At 47.4% G+C, this 18,755-nt stretch overlaps 1 protein-coding gene across 1 annotated transcript in view; it reads right to left on the reverse strand.

Moving 5' to 3' along the window:
• Window positions 1-1,097, reverse strand: part of SPAG17 (sperm associated antigen 17) — a 355,700-nt gene extending 354,603 nt beyond the window's left edge. The window contains exon 1 of the mRNA XM_063445995.1: window positions 942-1,097. Coding sequence (XP_063302065.1) covers window positions 942-1,043 — 102 coding nt within the window. The 5' untranslated portion in view covers window positions 1,044-1,097. The remainder of the gene's footprint in view (window positions 1-941) is intronic.
• Between the last annotated feature and the right edge of the window lie 17,658 nt (window positions 1,098-18,755).

The raw sequence follows: 18,755 nt of genomic DNA on the forward strand, positions 1-18,755 counted from the left end.
CAGTTAACCCCTTGCTCCCCCCATTACAGACAGTTAACCCCTTGCTCCCCATTACAGACAGTTAACCCCTTGCTCCCCATTACAGACAGTTAACCCCTTGCTCCCCCGTTACAGACAGTTAACCCCTTGCTCCCCCCATTACAGACAGTTAACCCCTTGCTCCCCCGTTACAGACAGTTAACCCCTTGCTCCCCCCATTACAGACAGTTAACCCCTTGCTCCCCCGTTACAGACAGTTAACCCCTTGCTCCCCCCATTACAGACAGTTAACCCCTTGCTCCCCCGTTACAGACAGTTAACCCCTTGCTCCCCATTACAGACAGTTAACCCCTTGCTCCCCCATTACAGACAGTTAACCCCTTGCTCCCCATTACAGACAGTTAACCCCTTGCTCCCCATTACAGACAGTTAACCCCTTGCTCCCCATTACAGACAGTTAACCCCTTGCTCCCCATTACAGACAGTTAACCCCTTGCTCCCCATTACAGACAGTTAACCCCTTGCTCCCCATTACAGACAGTTAACCCCTTGCTCCCCATTACAGACAGTTAACCCCTTGCTCCCCATTACAGACAGTTAACCCCTTGCTCCCCATTACAGACAGTTAACCCCTTGCTCCCCCCGTTACAGACAGTTAACCCCTTGCTCCCCATTACAGACAGTTAACCCCTTGCTCCCCCCGTTACAGACAGTTAACCCCTTGCTCCCCATTACAGACAGTTAACCCCTTGCTCCCCCATTACAGACAGTTAACCCCTTGCTCCCCATTACAGACAGTTAACCCCTTGCTCCCCCCGTTACAGACAGTTAACCCCTTGCTCCCCATTACAGACAGTTAACCCCTTGCTCCCCCCGTTACAGACAGTTAACCCCTTGCTCCCCATTACAGACAGTTAACCCCTTGCTCCCCATTACAGACAGTTAACCCCTTGCTCCCCTACCTCCTGCAGCGGGGTGTCGATCAGTCCGGACTCCCAGTTCCGGGGTTGGGTAGCCGGCCCTGCGGTGGAGGACTGGCCGCTCTTAGGTCTCTTGGGGCCCATTCTCCGCTCTCGGTCTCGGTGTCGGTCTCGGTATCAGCTCCCGTTTCCAGACGCTACTCGGTTGCTAGGAGACGGATCACAGGACCATCTCGGCCCCGCCCCCTGATCCCGCTTCTGTTACCACGCCCCCCCCCCTCGAGACTGAGCGTCCCAGCCCCTCCTACCCCGCCCCACTGCCTGGTTTTCTAGCCCCGCCCACTGCCGGGATTCCTGGCCCCGCCCACTGCCTGGTTTCTTGGCCCCGCCCACAGTAACTGAGTGCAGGGTTAATGGGGAGCAGTTTCCATGGAAACCAATAGTTTTCCATCTCAGACAGGCTGCTTCCCCAACTCTGGCAATCCAGAAGTTGCTGAACTACAACTCCCATGATTCTCAGCCATCTATTTCATTCATAGAATCATGGGAGTTGTAGTTCAGCAACTTCTGGAGGGCTGGAGTTTGGGGAAGCAGCCTGACCTAACTGCCCCCCCAGTGTATCCCCCATCCCCCATTACAGCCTGACCTAACTCCCCCCTTCCCCCAGTGTATCCCCCATTACAGCCTGCTCCCCCCCCAGTGTATCCCCCATTACAGCCTGACCTAACTCCCCCCCCCCAGTGTATCCCCCATTACAGCCTACTCCCCCCCAGTGTATCCCCCATTACAGCCTACTCCCCCCCAGTGTATCCCCCATTACAGCCTGCTCCCCCCCAGTGTATCCCCCATTACAGCCTACTCCCCCCCAGTGTACCCCCATTACAGCCTGACCTAACTCCCCCCCCCCAGTGTATCCCCCATTACAGCCTGACCTAACTCCCCCCCCCCAGTGTATACCCCATTACAGCCTGACCTAACTCCCCCCCCAGTGTATCCCCCATTACAGCCTGACCTAACTCCCCCCCCAGTGCATCCCCCATCACAGCCTGACCTAACTGCCCCCCCCCCAGTGTATCCCCCATCACAGCCTGACCTAACTGCCCTCCCAGTGTATCCCCCATTACAGCCTGCCCTAACTGCCCCCCCAGTGTATCCCCCATTACAGCCTGCCCTAACTGCCCCCCCAGTGTATCCCCCATTACAGCCTGACCTAACTGCCCCCCGTGTATCCCCCATTACAGCCTGACCTAACTGCCCCCCAGTGTATCCCCCATTAAAGCCTGACCTAACTGCCCCCCAGTGTATCCCCCATTAAAGCCTGACCTAACTGCCCCCCCCCAGTGTATCCCCCATTACAGCCTGCTCCCCCCCCAGTGTATCCCCCATTACAGCCTGCTCCCCCCCAGTGTATCCCCATTACAGCCTGCTCCCCCCCCCAGTGTATACCCCATTACAGCCTGCTCCCCCCCCAGTGTATCCCCCATTACAGCCTGCTCCCCCCCCAGTGTATCCCCCATTACAGTCTGCTCCCCCCCCAGTGTATCCCCCATTACAGTCTGCTCCCCCCCCCCCCCAGTGTATACCCCATTACAAACACAAAGATAAAGCACCGCGCTTACAGCAGCAGTAGCTTAGTATCTGTGGCGAAACCAACTTCGCCACTGTGAACTGGAGAAGCCTGGTTGCTAGCCTCCTGCCCTGCGACTACGGCCCCTGGACATATTGCTCTATAAAAACTATATGTGGGCATGTAATGATTTATATTACTGCTACTGGGCCTTTAAGGGTCCTCCGTGAACTTATTGGGACTTTTGTGATACTGTACCTTTAAGACTGTAGAACATGGTACTTTAACCCTGCTAAATATTATGTAGGTATTTATGTGTTCAGTTAAACTGGGGATATGTAGAAATGTGTGTTTTATGTGTTAAATGTATCAGTATGTAATTTTATGTCTTTTACTGTCTTTTTGCAACCATGTGGTTAATGGAGTCTGACTCTAGTCCTAGATAATTGGATTACTTCTCCAATTATCTCCAGGGCAGAAGGGAGGAAGCCGGGATGCATTGTGGGGGATGTTTTACTTCTGTTTGAGCCAGATTGTGCCATGCTGCAAGCCAGGGCCCAAAAGATACTTTTAGTAACTTTTAAACCCCTGGTCGGATTCATGCCATTTTTTAATATGTTGCTCCCCTGAATGGATTGATTGTGGATATGTATTTTTATGTGAATGTGATGTATGGTTTTAAAGTTATGAAAGTTGTGTAAAAGTATATTTTACTCTGTATGCATAATGGGATTATGTGTCACACTAAGGGGAGGGGATGTGTGGGAGGTAACATCTATGTCATTGGTTCTTTTATGCCTCCCCCTGGGTGTGGCCTGTATGTGTGAGTTGGAAATAAAAGCCAGACTGGGTGTCCCAGTCTAGAGTTCCTGTTTAACCCTCAAAATGAAGTGTCGTCTCGTTCTTGGGGGGAATTGGATTGTAAGCTGACTGCCAAGAGTGTAAGCCGATTGTATGCTTTTCTTGTTCAGCTGTTCCAGTTCGGAGTGTTATTTCGTATCCAGATTGGGAGTTTGGTGTTCTGCAGTAGCTGTGCCTGTCTATGGAAAAGGGGATTATCGCCTAAACGGATTTTTCCCTTTTATGCTGAAACGGTCCGTTACAATTGGTGGCAGCGGTGGGATCGTTCCTACAACCAGAGGGACAGCTACAGACAACACTATTCCTGGATTACAAAGTGAGGGCAACGCCAGTACCCGTACAGCGCCCCTATCTACGAAGGATTTTGGGAAAATGGGCAACACGCACACCTGGGCAACACACACACCTGAGGAAGAGAGTGAATTAGAATGGAGAGATAATGCCCGGATAAGATTATGGTATGATGCCCGGGAAGAAGTCCAGTATCAACGGCAGCAGCGCTTTCCTGGTGCCGCATACCTGTTGGAGGAACAAATGGCCTGTCGGATGCCGCTTCTGGGGGACCAACCCGGAGGGGAGCGGGTAAGACAACTTGAGTACCTCGTGGAAAGGGAACTGAGCCTGGACGTCTCATACCGGGCACTGTGGTGGTGCACTGTCCAGCCAGAGACGTGGAGGGCAGAGGGCATCCAGCCGGAGGGGGATCACTACACTAGCCCTGGCCTGTTGTGGAAGGCCTTAACAGAAGACGTCGACTTCGGCAGTCCAGCAGAGTCACGGTACTGGGCTATCGTGCATTACCGGAGTGAGATGTTACAGGGCCCGAGATCTATTGGACTGGGACGAGACCTCCGCCGTTTCGCTGCCATGGAACAAGGGCTGGAGATGGACTATGTAGAACTATTAAATTCCTGCCCAGATCCCCAACGGCAGTGTGTGTCCCAGGGAGCAGAAGGTGTCGTCCTTCCTCCCCAGCGGCAGTGTGTACCCCAGGGAGCTGATGGTGTCGTCCATCCTCCCCAGCGGCAGTGTGTGCCCCAGGGAGCTGATGGTGTCGTCCATCCTCCCCAGCGGCCGTGTGTGTCCCAGGGAGCCGAAGGTGCAGTCCTTCCTCCCCAGCGGCAGGCTGAGTTACAGGGGGCAGAGGTTGTTGTTCCTGCCCCCCAGCAGCAAAGTGAGATGCCAAGAAGGCAGTGTGAAGTGAAGGGAGCGGAGAGCAGCGTCCTCCCTCCCCAGCGGCCGTGTGTGTCCCAGGGAGCAGAAGGTGCAGTCCTTCCTCCCCAGCGGCAGGCTGAGTTACAGGGGGCAGAGGTAGTTGTTCCTGCCCCCCAGCAGCAAAGTGATATGCCAAGAAGGCAGTGTGAAGTGAAGGGAGAGGAGAGCAGCGTCCTCCCTCCCCAGCGGCAGTGTGTACCCCAGGGAGCTGATGGTGTCGTCCATCCTCCCCAGCGGCCGTGTGTGTCCCAGGGAGCCGAAGGTGCAGTCCTTCCTCCCCAGCGGCAGGCTGAGTTACAGGGGGCAGAGGTAGTTGTTCCTGCCCCCCAGCAGCAAAGTGATATGCCAAGAAGGCAGTGTGAAGTGAAGGGAGAGGAGAGCAGCGTCCTCCCTCCCCAGCGGCAGTGTGTACCCCAGGGAGCTGATGGTGTTGTACATCCTCCCCAGCGGCAGTGTGTCCTGCAGGGAGCAGAGACAGTCAGTCTCGCACCCCAGCAGCCGGACAAGAGAATGAAAGGGGAGACAGCTGGTTCCCCTTTCCACCAGCAGAGAGAGTGCCAGGGAGAGGAGCCTGCTAACCCCTCTCCCCAGCGGCAGTTTACCATCCAGAGAGAGGAGCTTGTTACACCCTCTCTCCAGCGGCAGCCTAACCCATCAAGGGGAGATGTTAAGCCCCACAGCTGTGCAGATGGGACCGTAGTCTCTGCACTTACAGCACCAGGGGTAGGGACGGTCGGTCCTGTTCCCCAGCCACAGAGCGATATATCCAAAGGGGAGACAGTCGGTCTCCAGCAACCAGGCTCCAACCAGACTACTCCCGTGGTAGTGCTGGCAACAGGACAGAGTACCGCTGGTCTCTGCCCCCTCAGCAACCCACCAAGGCAGCCTACCAGCCCCCCACACAGCCGTGGTGAGGCACCTGAACCCGGACAAGATCCTCCCTCACCCAGGTGTAGTAACTATTTAGTGTGGGTGGGCTGCTCTACTATTTCTGTTTTGTGGGTGGGTTGCTGGACTAACCAGGGCACTGACCGGCAGGAGGTCAGATACCCTGTTAGTCTAATTGGTAAAGGGGAGAATTGTGGCGAAACCAACTTCGCCACTGTGAACTGGAGAAGCCTGGTTGCTAGCCTCCTGCCCTGCGACTACGGCCCCTGGACATATTGCTCTATAAAAACTATATGTGGGCATGTAATGATTTATATTACTGCTACTGGGCCTTTAAGGGTCCTCCGTGAACTTATTGGGACTTTTGTGATACTGTACCTTTAAGACTGTAGAACATGGTACTTTAACCCTGCTAAATATTATGTAGGTATTTATGTGTTCAGTTAAACTGGGGATATGTAGAAATGTGTGTTTTATGTGTTAAATGTATCAGTATGTAATTTTATGTCTTTTACTGTCTTTTTGCAACCATGTGGTTAATGGAGTCTGACTCTAGTCCTAGATAATTGGATTACTTCTCCAATTATCTCCAGGGCAGAAGGGAGGAAGCCGGGATGCATTGTGGGGGATGTTTTACTTCTGTTTGAGCCAGATTGTGCCATGCTGCAAGCCAGGGCCCAAAAGATACTTTTAGTAACTTTTAAACCCCTGGTCGGATTCATGCCATTTTTTAATATGTTGCTCCCCTGAATGGATTGATTGTGGATATGTATTTTTATGTGAATGTGATGTATGGTTTTAAAGTTATGAAAGTTGTGTAAAAGTATATTTTACTCTGTATGCATAATGGGATTATGTGTCACACTAAGGGGAGGGGATGTGTGGGAGGTAACATCTATGTCATTGGTTCTTTTATGCCTCCCCCTGGGTGTGGCCTGTATGTGTGAGTTGGAAATAAAAGCCAGACTGGGTGTCCCAGTCTAGAGTTCCTGTTTAACCCTCAAAATGAAGTGTCGTCTCGTTCTTGGGGGGAATTGGATTGTAAGCTGACTGCCAAGAGTGTAAGCCGATTGTATGCTTTTCTTGTTCAGCTGTTCCAGTTCGGAGTGTTATTTCGTATCCAGATCGGGAGTTTGGTGTTCTGCAGTAGCTGTGCCTGTCTATGGAAAAGGGGATTATCGCCTAAACGGATTTTTCCCTTTTATGCTGAAACGGTCCGTTACAGTATCCAACAGCTTAAAATATATAGTAAAAACAAAGAGAACGTTACCTGCGCTCTGGCCTAATCCCCATGTGCATTTAAACAAAATGGAGGCTCTTTAGTCTTATTCCAATGGCCATTTGAATCTATAAGCTCACCAGCCACGTCAAGGCAAGCCTCAATAGGTGAGTTCCTACACTAGCCATTAGATATGCTGATATCAGCCAAGAATCTCCAGTGAGACAGTGTAACGCTCAATTGTTGATAAGATGGAAACAACTGCAGATTTCTGAGGTTGATAATGTTTATTACTTTAAATAAAAAAAGATAATCAAATTGAACTGTCTCTTTAATTCCTGGCAGGTTATAACCAGCAGCGGTGTTTGAAGTTGTTTTAGGATAAGGTAAATTTAACACAACCAGCGAGAAGTTCCAAATTAGGATGCAGATAATTAATAAGTAGGTGTTGGAAACAAGATTATGAGTTGATGTGGAGCAGATAGCGAACCACTTAGATTTAGGATGGTTATATATTAAGTTTGAGCCAATCTGGTTTACTTAACTTATGAAGGAGTGATAATCCAAATTGGTGATGGAGATTCCACAGAGAATCGAGGTTGCAGCAGGCAAGAGAATATCCAAAAAACAGTCCGAGGTCGTAGGAGAGGAGAAGGAGGGTAATTGATTAAACAGTCCGGGTCCGATACACAGTAGAAGTAAATATTCAGTTTGAAGTTCGCGGGAGCTTTCGAGTTGATCCAGCACTGTGGTGTTGACGCGGACTCTCTATGAACCCTGGGAACGACCACGTCATAGGAGGGGGAGTGGCCGCGCTCCGAGAACCCGGAAGTCCACGGTTAGCGAATGCCGGAAGGTCTGACAGAACCCCCCTCATAAGAAGCAGCCACCGGATGCTGTCAACGAGGTCTGGATGGGTAGCGAGCATGGTACGCGTTGATAAGTCGACGAGCATGCACCGCGGAGGACGACACCCATGAGTCTTCGTCAACTCCGTAGCCCTTCCACCGGACAAGATATTGTAAGGAACCACGATGGATTCGTGAGTCGAGAATCCTCTGTACCTCGTATTCCTCTTCACCTTGCACCAGAAGGGGATCAGGAGTAGTAAGAACATCCCTTTGGAAAGGGTCGGAGTGGTGTGGTTTAAGCAATGACACATGGAAGACTGGATGTAGTTTCATGGTAGGTGGAAGTTTCAATCTAACCACGTTTTCGTTGATGAGTGACAATATACGAAAAGGGCCAAGGAAGAGTGAACTTAGTTTCTTTGAGGGACGGTTGGTAACAATGTTTTTTGAAGAGAGCCATACTAGATCACCAACCTTGTAAGTAGGGGAAGGTCGTCTACCAGTATCAAAAAACTTTTTCTGAGCAGCTGATGCATTTTTAAGGTTATCACGTAACCTGAGGAAGAGGGCAGACATGAACGAGTTATGGTTGGAGACGTATGGATTAGAAGAAGGAAGTCCTTGATCGGGGAATGAAGAAGGATGGAATCCAAAATTTGAGAAGAATGGAGTCATTTTGCTACTAGTATGTACCGAGTTGTTGTAAGAGAACTCTGCCATTGGTAACCACGTGATCCAATCATCTTGTAAATGAGAGCAATAACACCGCAAGTATTGTTCAAGACATTGGTTAACTCTCTCTGTTTGTCCGTTGGTTTGAGGATGATAGGCTGAAGATAATTTACGTTGAATGTTGAGGGAGGAACACATCTCATTCCAGAATTTGGAGGTGAACTGTGTTCCTCTGTCTGATATGATTTCTTCAGGAAGACCATGGAGTTTCACGATGTTGTTGATGAATACTTTTGCAAGTTCAGATGAAGAGGGTAATTTCTTTAAAGGAATAAAATGGGACATCTTGGTGAAACGGTCTACCACTACCAGAATGGTGGTATGATGTTGCGAAGGAGGGAGTTCTACCAAGAAATCCATTGAGATGGACTGCCAAGGTCTTTCTGGAATAGGTAGGCTCAGTAATTGACCGAATGGCGGATGATGGTCAGATTTTGATCTCAGACAGGTTGGGCAGTTTTTTACATAAGATTCTATGGTTCTGTCCTGGCGAGGCCACCAGTAATATCTTTTAGACAGCTCCAGTGTTTTTCTTGTACCAGGATGACCAGCCAGAGGGGAATCATGAATCAAGGAGAGTATTTTATTCCTAAACAAGGGAGGAATGTATAACCTGTCCTTGAAGTAGTACAAACCGTCCTTTTTTGATAGATTGCCTTGTTTGGGAAGTTCAAGATCTTCTTCTTTGAGATGTTTAATATCATCAGTTAATGACGAAATAATACCTATGATTTTAGGAGGTTGAGTTTCGTTTACAGGAAGATCTTGGTGAATTCTGGACAGGGCATCTGCCTTTTTATTTCTGGATCCAGGTCTGTAGATGATTTGAAAATTGAAACGGGAAAAGAAAAGATTCCAGCGTACTTGTCTGGCAGAGAGTGTTTTGTTGGAATGAAGATATTCAAGGTTCCTATGGTCGGTATAAACAATTACAGGAGTGCGTGTGTCTTCAAGTATGTGACGCCAGTTTTCGAATGCAGCTTTAATACTTAATAACTCTTTTTCTCCTACAGGATAATTTCGTTCAGCAGGAGACAAGGATCGTGAAAAAAAAGCTACTGGATGGAGAGGATCTTGAGGCGTTTGGTGTTGAGAGAGGACAGCCCCGATAGCTGTATCAGAAGCATCCGTTTCCATGACGTAGAGAAAAGCAGGATTAGGTAGTTGAAGAATGGGTGCACTTGTGAATCTCCGTTTTAATTCATCAAAGGCTGCTTGAGCCTCTTCGTTCCAAGCAAAGGACCGTTTACTGCTATTGAGCAGGTTGAGGGGATGAGCAACCTTGGAGTAATTTTTAATGAACTTCCTATAGAAGTTGGCAAATCCCAGAAAACGTTGTAAGTCTTTAGTATTAGTAGGAGTAGACCAGTTGACAATGCAATCTATTTTGGAGGTATCCATACTTATTGAATGAGGGGAGATAACATATCCCAAAAAAGTGATTTCATTGACTTCAAATATACATTTTTCTGGTTTTGCGTATAATTTGTGTGTTCTTAATCTGGATAATACCCATCTCACGTGTTTTCTGTGTTCTTCAAGGTTGTTGGAGTAGATGAGAATATCATCTAAGTAAATGATGACACAAACGTCTAGGAGATCTCGGAAGATATCGTTAATGAAATGCTGAAAGGTTGCAGGGGCGTTACATAGCCCGAAGGGCATGACAAGATATTCGTAAAGACCATATCGGGTTCTGAACGCCGTTTTCCATTCATCATTGGCTTTGATTCTAACAAGGTTATATGCCCCACGAAGGTCAAGTTTAGTGTAGATGGTAGCTGTTCTTAATCTTTCAATCAACTCATTGATCAGGGGAAGAGGGTAACGATTCTTGATAGTTATTTTATTTAAAGACCTGTAATCGATGATTGGCCGAATAGTCTGGTCCTTGTTTCTTACAAAAAACATGCTGGAAGCGGCTGGTGAACAGGAAGGTCTAATGAACCCCTTCCGGAGGTTTTCATCCAGGTATTCCTTGAGGGTTTTTAACTCTGATTCAGAGAGAGGGTAAATGTGTCCAAAAGGGATAGGAGCACCAGGAACAAGGTCAATCGGACAATCATAGGGTCGATGAGGAGGAAGTGTCTCTGCTTCCTTTTTACTGAACACATCAGCGAACTCTGAATAGATGGAAGGTATAGTGGATTCCCTAGTAACATGCAAAATGGGGATGTGCTGTAGACATGTTCTCTGGCAATATGCAGAGTTAAACGTGAGAGAGAAAGGAGCCCAGGTAATAAGTGGGTTGTGAGTCCGTAACCAGTCTATCCCTAATATTATAGGATAAAGAGGAGAATTTATGACATCAAAAACAAGAAATTCAGAATGGAGATAATTAGTAGTAGTCCTTAAAGGGACAGTTTCAAGGCGAATGGGCCCCGAGGAGATTAAGGAGCCATCAATAACTCTGACAGAGACGGAATTACGTTTTTGAACGCAAGGAATTTTATTTTTTGTAACAAAGGATGAGTCCAGGAACACCCCATTAGCACCGGAGTCAATAATGGCCTTAGTCGTAATTCTTTCTTTGTCCCACTGTAATATGAGAGAGACAGAGGAAAAATGAGAGGTTGGTTTAGAAGGAAGTACACTCATTATAGTCGTGGTAGAACCATGCTTACCGCCTCTTGGACGTTTCAATAGGGGACAGTCTGGGACAACATGTTCTTGCGAAGCACAGTACATGCAGAGGTTCAGTTGTCTTCTTCTGGTTCTCTCTTCTGGAGTAAGAGGACTTCTCACAACCCCTATTTCCATAGGTTCAGCGGGAGTTATAGGTTTCTCCGGTGCCTTTGAAGAGGTGAAGGGTTTTTTCCATAGAGAGCTAGTGAGTGATTTCTCAGCTTTTCTTTCCCTAAGTCTTCGGTCGATACTGATTGACAGTTGAATAAGTGTATTTAGTGTAGTAGGTAGTTCAGTTCTGGAGAGCTCATCTTTGACAGCTTCAGACAACCCAATACGGAACTGGTTACGTAGAGTTATGTCATTCCACTGAGTATCAGGTGCCCATCGTTTGAATTCAGCAATGTAATCTTCAACAGGCCGGTTTCTTTGCTGCAGTGTTCTAATGGTTAAATCTGCAGTCGCTTGTTTGTTTGGGTCTTCGTAAAGGAGAGACATGGCTTCAAAGAATTCATCCAGAGAATCCAATATGGGATCATCATTCTCAAGAAAGGAATGAGCCCAGGCCATGGGTTCACCTCTCAGAAATGAAATAACAGAACAGACTTTAGATCTTTCAGTGGGATATGATCGGGGTTTTAATGCAATCAACAACTTGCAAGAATTGATGAACTCTCGGTATTGGGACCTGTCTCCAGAGAATTTTTCGGGGTTGGAGACAGCAGGGTCACTAGCCGAGTGTGTAACTGTGTGAGGAGTATGGGTTTGCAAGTCCCTTACATAAGTAAGGATTCTTTCATTGGTGATCTGTAGATCTTGCATGCCTTGAGTGAGAGTATCCACCCTTTGGTTTAATCTGGTGATTTCAGAAGTGAGATCTGCTGTATCCATTAATTAGGCTGGATCAATCTGTAACGCTCAATTGTTGATAAGATGGAAACAACTGCAGATTTCTGAGGTTGATAATGTTTATTACTTTAAATAAAAAAAGATAATCAAATTGAACTGTCTCTTTAATTCCTGGCAGGTTATAACCAGCAGCGGTGTTTGAAGTTGTTTTAGGATAAGGTAAATTTAACACAACCAGCGAGAAGTTCCAAATTAGGATGCAGATAATTAATAAGTAGGTGTTGGAAACAAGATTATGAGTTGATGTGGAGCAGATAGCGAACCACTTAGATTTAGGATGGTTATATATTAAGTTTGAGCCAATCTGGTTTACTTAACTTATGAAGGAGTGATAATCCAAATTGGTGATGGAGATTCCACAGAGAATCGAGGTTGCAGCAGGCAAGAGAATATCCAAAAAACAGTCCGAGGTCGTAGGAGAGGAGAAGGAGGGTAATTGATTAAACAGTCCGGGTCCGATACACAGTAGAAGTAAATATTCAGTTTGAAGTTCGCGGGAGCTTTCGAGTTGATCCAGCACTGTGGTGTTGACGCGGACTCTCTATGAACCCTGGGAACGACCACGTCATAGGAGGGGGAGTGGCCGCGCTCCGAGAACCCGGAAGTCCACGGTTAGCGAATGCCGGAAGGTCTGACAGACAGGAAGGGGTGTTTTATAAACCCTTTCACATTTAACCCTTTATAGTGATACCGGAGAAACTGACGGAAGCCAAGCACAGAGAGATGGACACAGGTTTCTTCAGGAAAGAAGAGATTCTTTATTCGATTCACCGACCGGGACTCAGAGGGACTAATGTCACCAAAAAACAGTAAAGTCTGAGCCCTGATCATACAGTGTAGGTCCCTTATATAGGTATATAGCTCCTCCCATAATCAGCTCCACCCACACATACTCTTACCCAATCAATCGAACAAGAACTAACTTCCTGTTTGACCACATGGCTTGCCCAGCACAATGGAGGAGGGGAATACTACATCCTGTATTCTCGCACATGCTCCGTACACTACTGATTGTATCTTTGCCACGTGCAACCAACCGACCGATACACCAGTATATGCACGTACACATGCCACGTGGTAATCTCGGCCTACTAAATTTATTTTTACCGAGATTCCACCACATTCCCCCCTTTGATGCCTCTGATATTTTCACAATTCCAGAGGCATCACTTAACCATAGTTTGCATATACCTCAGGTTGCCATGAACCAGACCAGACTTTGCGACTCCCTAAAGACATGAATCCCTCAACATTCCTCTTCCTGTACTTGTTCTCCCTGATTTAGAGCCTCGTACCACAGATCCAGTACAGATATAGCCATTATCTGTGCAGCAGCCTTTCTCTCTGCTATATTTTCTATAATGCCCTGCACAGACCTAACTACCAAAGGAACAAGACATGGAAGGAGAAGATTAGCATGACTCCACCTACCAATCAAGATTAGCATGACTCCACCTACCAATGCCTTAAGTCCGCCAAACTGCTCATACCAATTACCAAACCAACTACTTGGATTATACCCTTTCCATACCTGAGTAGGCACATTGTAACGAGTATATACCCCTACACGCAGGATCCAGCAAAACAGAAGACAGCACAGAGGAGAGATACGTCTACCGGACCTTAGAGTGGCCGGACTCGACGTAAAGGAGAAGTACAGAGTCAGGAGCGATCCGAGGTCAAGGGCACAAAGAGACAGCGTAAACGAGAACTAGCCGGGGTCTGGTACACAGGAATCAGCAAGCCGGCAAACAGTACAGACAAGGATAAAGCGAAAACGAAGTCAGAATACAAAGCCAAGGTCAAGTACGGAGAAACACAACTGAATACAACAAGCACTAAAGGGAACTGTAGCAGAAACCACGATAGGGCAAGGAACTAAGGGAAAAGGGTAAGTATAAGTAGCCTTCAAACTAACGTGATTGGCTCCTGTCACTTCCACTCCCCCAACAGGTAAGTGTATGGGGTGATTGGCGTGACAGGAGCCAATGGGAGCCTTTTTGCAATTTAGGCTCCCACTGTCTCTTTAAGAGCGCGCCCGAGATTCGCGGCGCGCTCTTAGCTGCAGGCGGGACACGTGACCGCTTCTCGCGGTCACTGCCCGCCTTCCTGTTTGAGCAGTCGGATGAGCCGCGCGCGGCTCGTGCAGCCGCAGGACCGCGCGCGGCTTGAAGAGAGGACCGCGGCCGGCCCCCGGATAAGGTAAGTACCGCTACAGTACCCCCCCCTGAGGACACGCCCTCCGGGCGGGCAGGACCAGGTCTGGCAGGAAAACGCGAATGGAAAGAACGTACAAGGCGGGGAGCATGAACAGCATCCGCAGAAATCCAACTGCGCTCCTCAGGCCCATAACCCTTCCAATGTACCAAGTACTGAAGCCGACCCCTGAGGAAACGAGAGTCAATAACAGCAGACACTTCGAACTCCTCATGACCCTCCACAGAGACAGGAGGGGGAGGGGGTGTACTCCGGGTATAGCGGTTGCGTACGTAAGGCTTCAACAACGAGGTGTGAAATACATTGGGTATACGCAGATTTTTAGGCAGACCCAAGGCATAAGAAACGGGATTAACCTTATGTATAATGCGATAAGGACCAATGAAGCGGGGAGCCAATTTCATAGAAGGCACCCGGAGGCGAATATTCCGTGTGGAAAGCAAAACCCTGTCCCCCACAACATAGGAAGGAGCCGCTCTGCGATGCTTGTCAGCCTGAGCCTTCTGGCGGGCAGCAGAGTCCACCAAAGAACGCTGAACCTGCTCCCAAGTATTACGCAAACCAGCCAAATGCTCATCCAGAACTGGCATGCCCTGTGAGGAGAATGCAGCCGGAAGAACAACGGGATGCTGGCCATAGACAACGTAAAAAGGGCTTTTGCCGGAAGAATCATGAGTGGCGTTATTCCGAGCAAATTCAGCCCAAGGAAGCAGGTCAGACCAATTGTCCTGATGGTGAGACACAAAACAACGGAGGTACTGCTCCAGAGACTGGTTGGCACGTTCAGCAGCTCCATTAGACTGGGGATGGTAAGCGGAAGAAAATGAGAGGGAAATACCCATCTCCGAACAAAAGGCTTTCCAGAACCTGGAAATAAATTGGCTACCCCTATCGGATACAATAGATAAGGGAATACCATGTAATCGAAACACTTCTTTAGCGAAGATAAGAGCCAGTTCCTTGGAAGTGGGCAACTTGCGAAGAGACACAAAGTGAGCCATTTTGGAAAACCGATCTACTATCATTAGGATGACTGTGTTACCATTCGAAGGGGGTAATTCAACAATAAAATCCATTGATAGATTAGACCAAGGTCTCTCGGGAACGGGTAACGGATGCAACAGCCCACAAGGAACTCTACGAGAGGTTTTCATACATGCACAAGTAGAACAAGCACTTATATAGTCAGTAACATCCTTACGTAAGGTATCCCACCAGAAATACCGAGAAACGGCTGACACTGTTTTGGAAATACCAGGATGTCCAGCAGTCTTAGTATCGTGATACAGTGACAGAATATCCCGTCTCTCGGGAACGTCAACGAACAATTTATCATTAGGCCTCTCGCCAGGTGCCATGCTCTGTTTCGCTTGTATGGCCTGCAAGAGGGACGAGGAAATAGACAATATAGTAGTTGCTATTATCCTGTCTGGGGGAATGACAGGAGTGACATCAATCTCCTGTTTGTCAATAGTCTCGAATTGTCTGGACAGAGCGTCCGCTTTAGTGTTCCGGTCGCCTGGCCTATAGGTTATTATATAATTAAAATGAGACAAGAACAGTGACCACCTAGCCTGCCTGGAAGACAACCTTTTAGCTTCGCTAAGGTAGGACAGGTTCTTATGATCCGTAAATATGAGGATGGGATCCTTAGTGCCTTCTAACAAATGTCTCCATTCTTTGAGTGCTAAAATGATAGCAAGGAGTTCGCGATTACCCACATCATAATTCCTTTCTGCTTTGGACATTTGTTTAGAAAAGAAGCCACAAGGATGCAATGGCTTGTCAGGAGACTCTCTTTGGGATAAGACAGCACCTACCCCTATATCGGAAGCATCAACCTCAAGTATATATGGCAATGAGGGGACAGGATGCTGTAAAATAGGGGCAGAGGCGAACGTAGTCTTAAGAAAGTCAAAAGCCTGAAGTGCCTCAGTAGACCAGACACGTGTATTGCCATCCTTTTTAGTCATACGAGTAATAGGCGCTACTATAGACGAAAAACCTTTGATAAAACGTCTATAATAATTAGAGAAACCCAGAAAACGCTGGATGGCTTTCAGACCTTGCGGCAGAGGCCATTCTATGACCGCAGCGAGCTTCTGGGGATCCATCCGAAAACCCTCAGCGGAAATCAAATACCCTAAAAACTGGACCTCGGATTGGTCGAATAGACATTTTTCTAATTTGCAATAAAGACCATTAGCAAGAAGGGTCTTCAGAACTGTCGTAACATGTCTGTGATGAGTGTGAATGTCTGTAGAATATATTAAAATGTCATCCAAGTACACAATAACAAATGAGTGAATAAAGTCCCTTAAGACATCATTAATAAATTCTTGGAACACTGCTGGGGCATTGCAAAGCCCAAATGGCATGACGGTATACTCATAATGACCTGACCGAGTGTTAAAGGCTGTCTTCCATTCGTGGTCCTTTTTTATACGTATCAAATTGTATGCTCCTCTAAGATCTAATTTGGTGAATACCGTAGCATGTTTGAGCCTGTCAAACAATTCTGTTATTAACGGTATAGGGTAAGCATTTTTGATGGTGATTTTATTAAGACCTCTATAATCAATGCAAGGTCTTAAATCACCTTCTTTCTTCGATACAAAGAAGAACCCCGCTCCAGCCGGAGAAGAGGATCTCCTAATAAATCCCTTTTCTAATGATTCTTTAATGTACTCCTCCATGACACGGTTTTCTTGAACCGATAGGGGGTACACCCTGCCCTTGGGAGGTATAGTACCAGGCAACAAATCAATAGCACAATCGTAGGGTCTGTGAGGCGGTAATTTGTCAGCCTCTCTTTTATCAAAGACAGTCTTTAAAGTTAAATACTGAGAGGGTATAGCCGTAGATAAAGGAGGAACAGTAGGAACGTTAATAGAATTCACAGGCGTGACTTCAATAGTACATGACTCATGGCAGGCTTCACTCCATGATTTTATCTGCCCTGTCTCCCAGTCAAAAATGGGATTGTGGGCACGTAACCATGGATACCCTAATACCAACTGTGAAGAGGGAGAGGTGATGACCTGGAACCGAATGGTTTCATAGTGTAGAACCCCTGTGTACATGTGTAGCGGTGCAGTCTCGTGAGTAACAACTGGAGATATCAATGGTCTACCATCTATGGCCTCAACGGCCAAGGGTATCTCCTTCTCCCTGATGGGAATATTGTTTTTCTTTACAAAACCAGAGTCTATAAAATTCTCAGCTGCCCCAGAGTCAACCAGGGCGTATATGTTTTCAACTATACAACTCTCTCCCATATGTAAAGAAACAGGGAGAAGCAGTCGGTTAGGAGGCAATGTAGGAGACTTAGAAATCACACCCAAGGCCAGTCCCCTATAAGGTCTTAGGTGCGAGAGTTTTCCGGGAGCAGAGGACACTCCTTTACCATATGTTCTCTCCTACCACAATATAGGCAGAGTCCCTCTCTTCTCCTATGTAATTTTTCATTATCAGAGAGTTTGGCAACCCCTAATTGCATTGGCTCCTCTTCAGATACTTTTACACTCTCCGGTGGATTAACTCTGGGGTGAATAGGCTTAACAAAACTTCTATTCCTGTTCTTGGTATAGAGCCTGTCCCGAATCCTATTATCTATATCGATGAGGTAGTCAATAAGGTCCTCTAAGGCAACAGGAAGTTCCTTAGCCGCTACCTCATCCAATATAGAATCTGATAAGCCTTCCATGAAGGCAGTAGTTAACCCATTATTGGTCCAATCGACCTGTGAGGCAAGGGTACGAAACTGTATAGCGTAATCAGCCACAGACCTAGAACCCTGTTTAACCCTCATTAATGCTCTAGCGGCATTCTTAGACCTTTTCATAGTGTCAAAAGTTCTGCGAAAAGCTGTTAGGAAACTGTGAAAGTTATGCACCATAGGTCCATTAGCCTCCCAAATAGGGTTTGCCCATTCAAGTGCTTTGTCGGTAAGTTGGTGCATAAAGAACCCAACTTTGGACCTCTCTGTGGGAAATGAACGTGGATACATTTCAAAATGAAACTCTATTTGGTTAATGAACCCTCTGCATGTCTTAGAATCCCCTCCATACCTAGGAGGAGGCGTTAAATGTGCTGTAGCATTAGGCATAGTCGATACTTCAGGAAGCAGGGGTGCAGGAGGGTTAGGTGCGGTTGCTGGAATGGTTCTAGCTAAGAGCGTCTGGAGAGCCTGAGCTATTTGATCCATACGGTGATCCTGCTCTACAAATCTAGCCTCATGGGTCGCCATCTGTTGAGCTAAATCTGCGGGGTCCATGGCCCTATCGTAATGTAACGAGTATATACCCCTACACGCAGGATCCAGCAAAACAGAAGACAGCACAGAGGAGAGATACGTCTACCGGACCTTAGAGTGGCCGGACTCGACGTAAAGGAGAAGTACAGAGTCAGGAGCGATCCGAGGTCAAGGGCACAAAGAGACAGCGTAAACGAGAACTAGCCGGGGTCTGGTACACAGGAATCAGCAAGCCGGCAAACAGTACAGACAAGGATAAAGCGAAAACGAAGTCAGAATACAAAGCCAAGGTCAAGTACGGAGAAACACAACTGAATACAACAAGCACTAAAGGGAACTGTAGCAGAAACCACGATAGGGCAAGGAACTAAGGGAAAAGGGTAAGTATAAGTAGCCTTCAAACTAACGTGATTGGCTCCTGTCACTTCCACTCCCCCAACAGGTAAGTGTATGGGGTGATTGGCGTGACAGGAGCCAATGGGAGCCTTTTTGCAATTTAGGCTCCCACTGTCTCTTT

The sequence above is a fragment of the Pelobates fuscus genome, chromosome 1, assembly GCF_036172605.1.
Source record: "Pelobates fuscus isolate aPelFus1 chromosome 1, aPelFus1.pri, whole genome shotgun sequence".
Classification (NCBI taxonomy): Eukaryota; Metazoa; Chordata; class Amphibia; order Anura; family Pelobatidae; genus Pelobates; species Pelobates fuscus.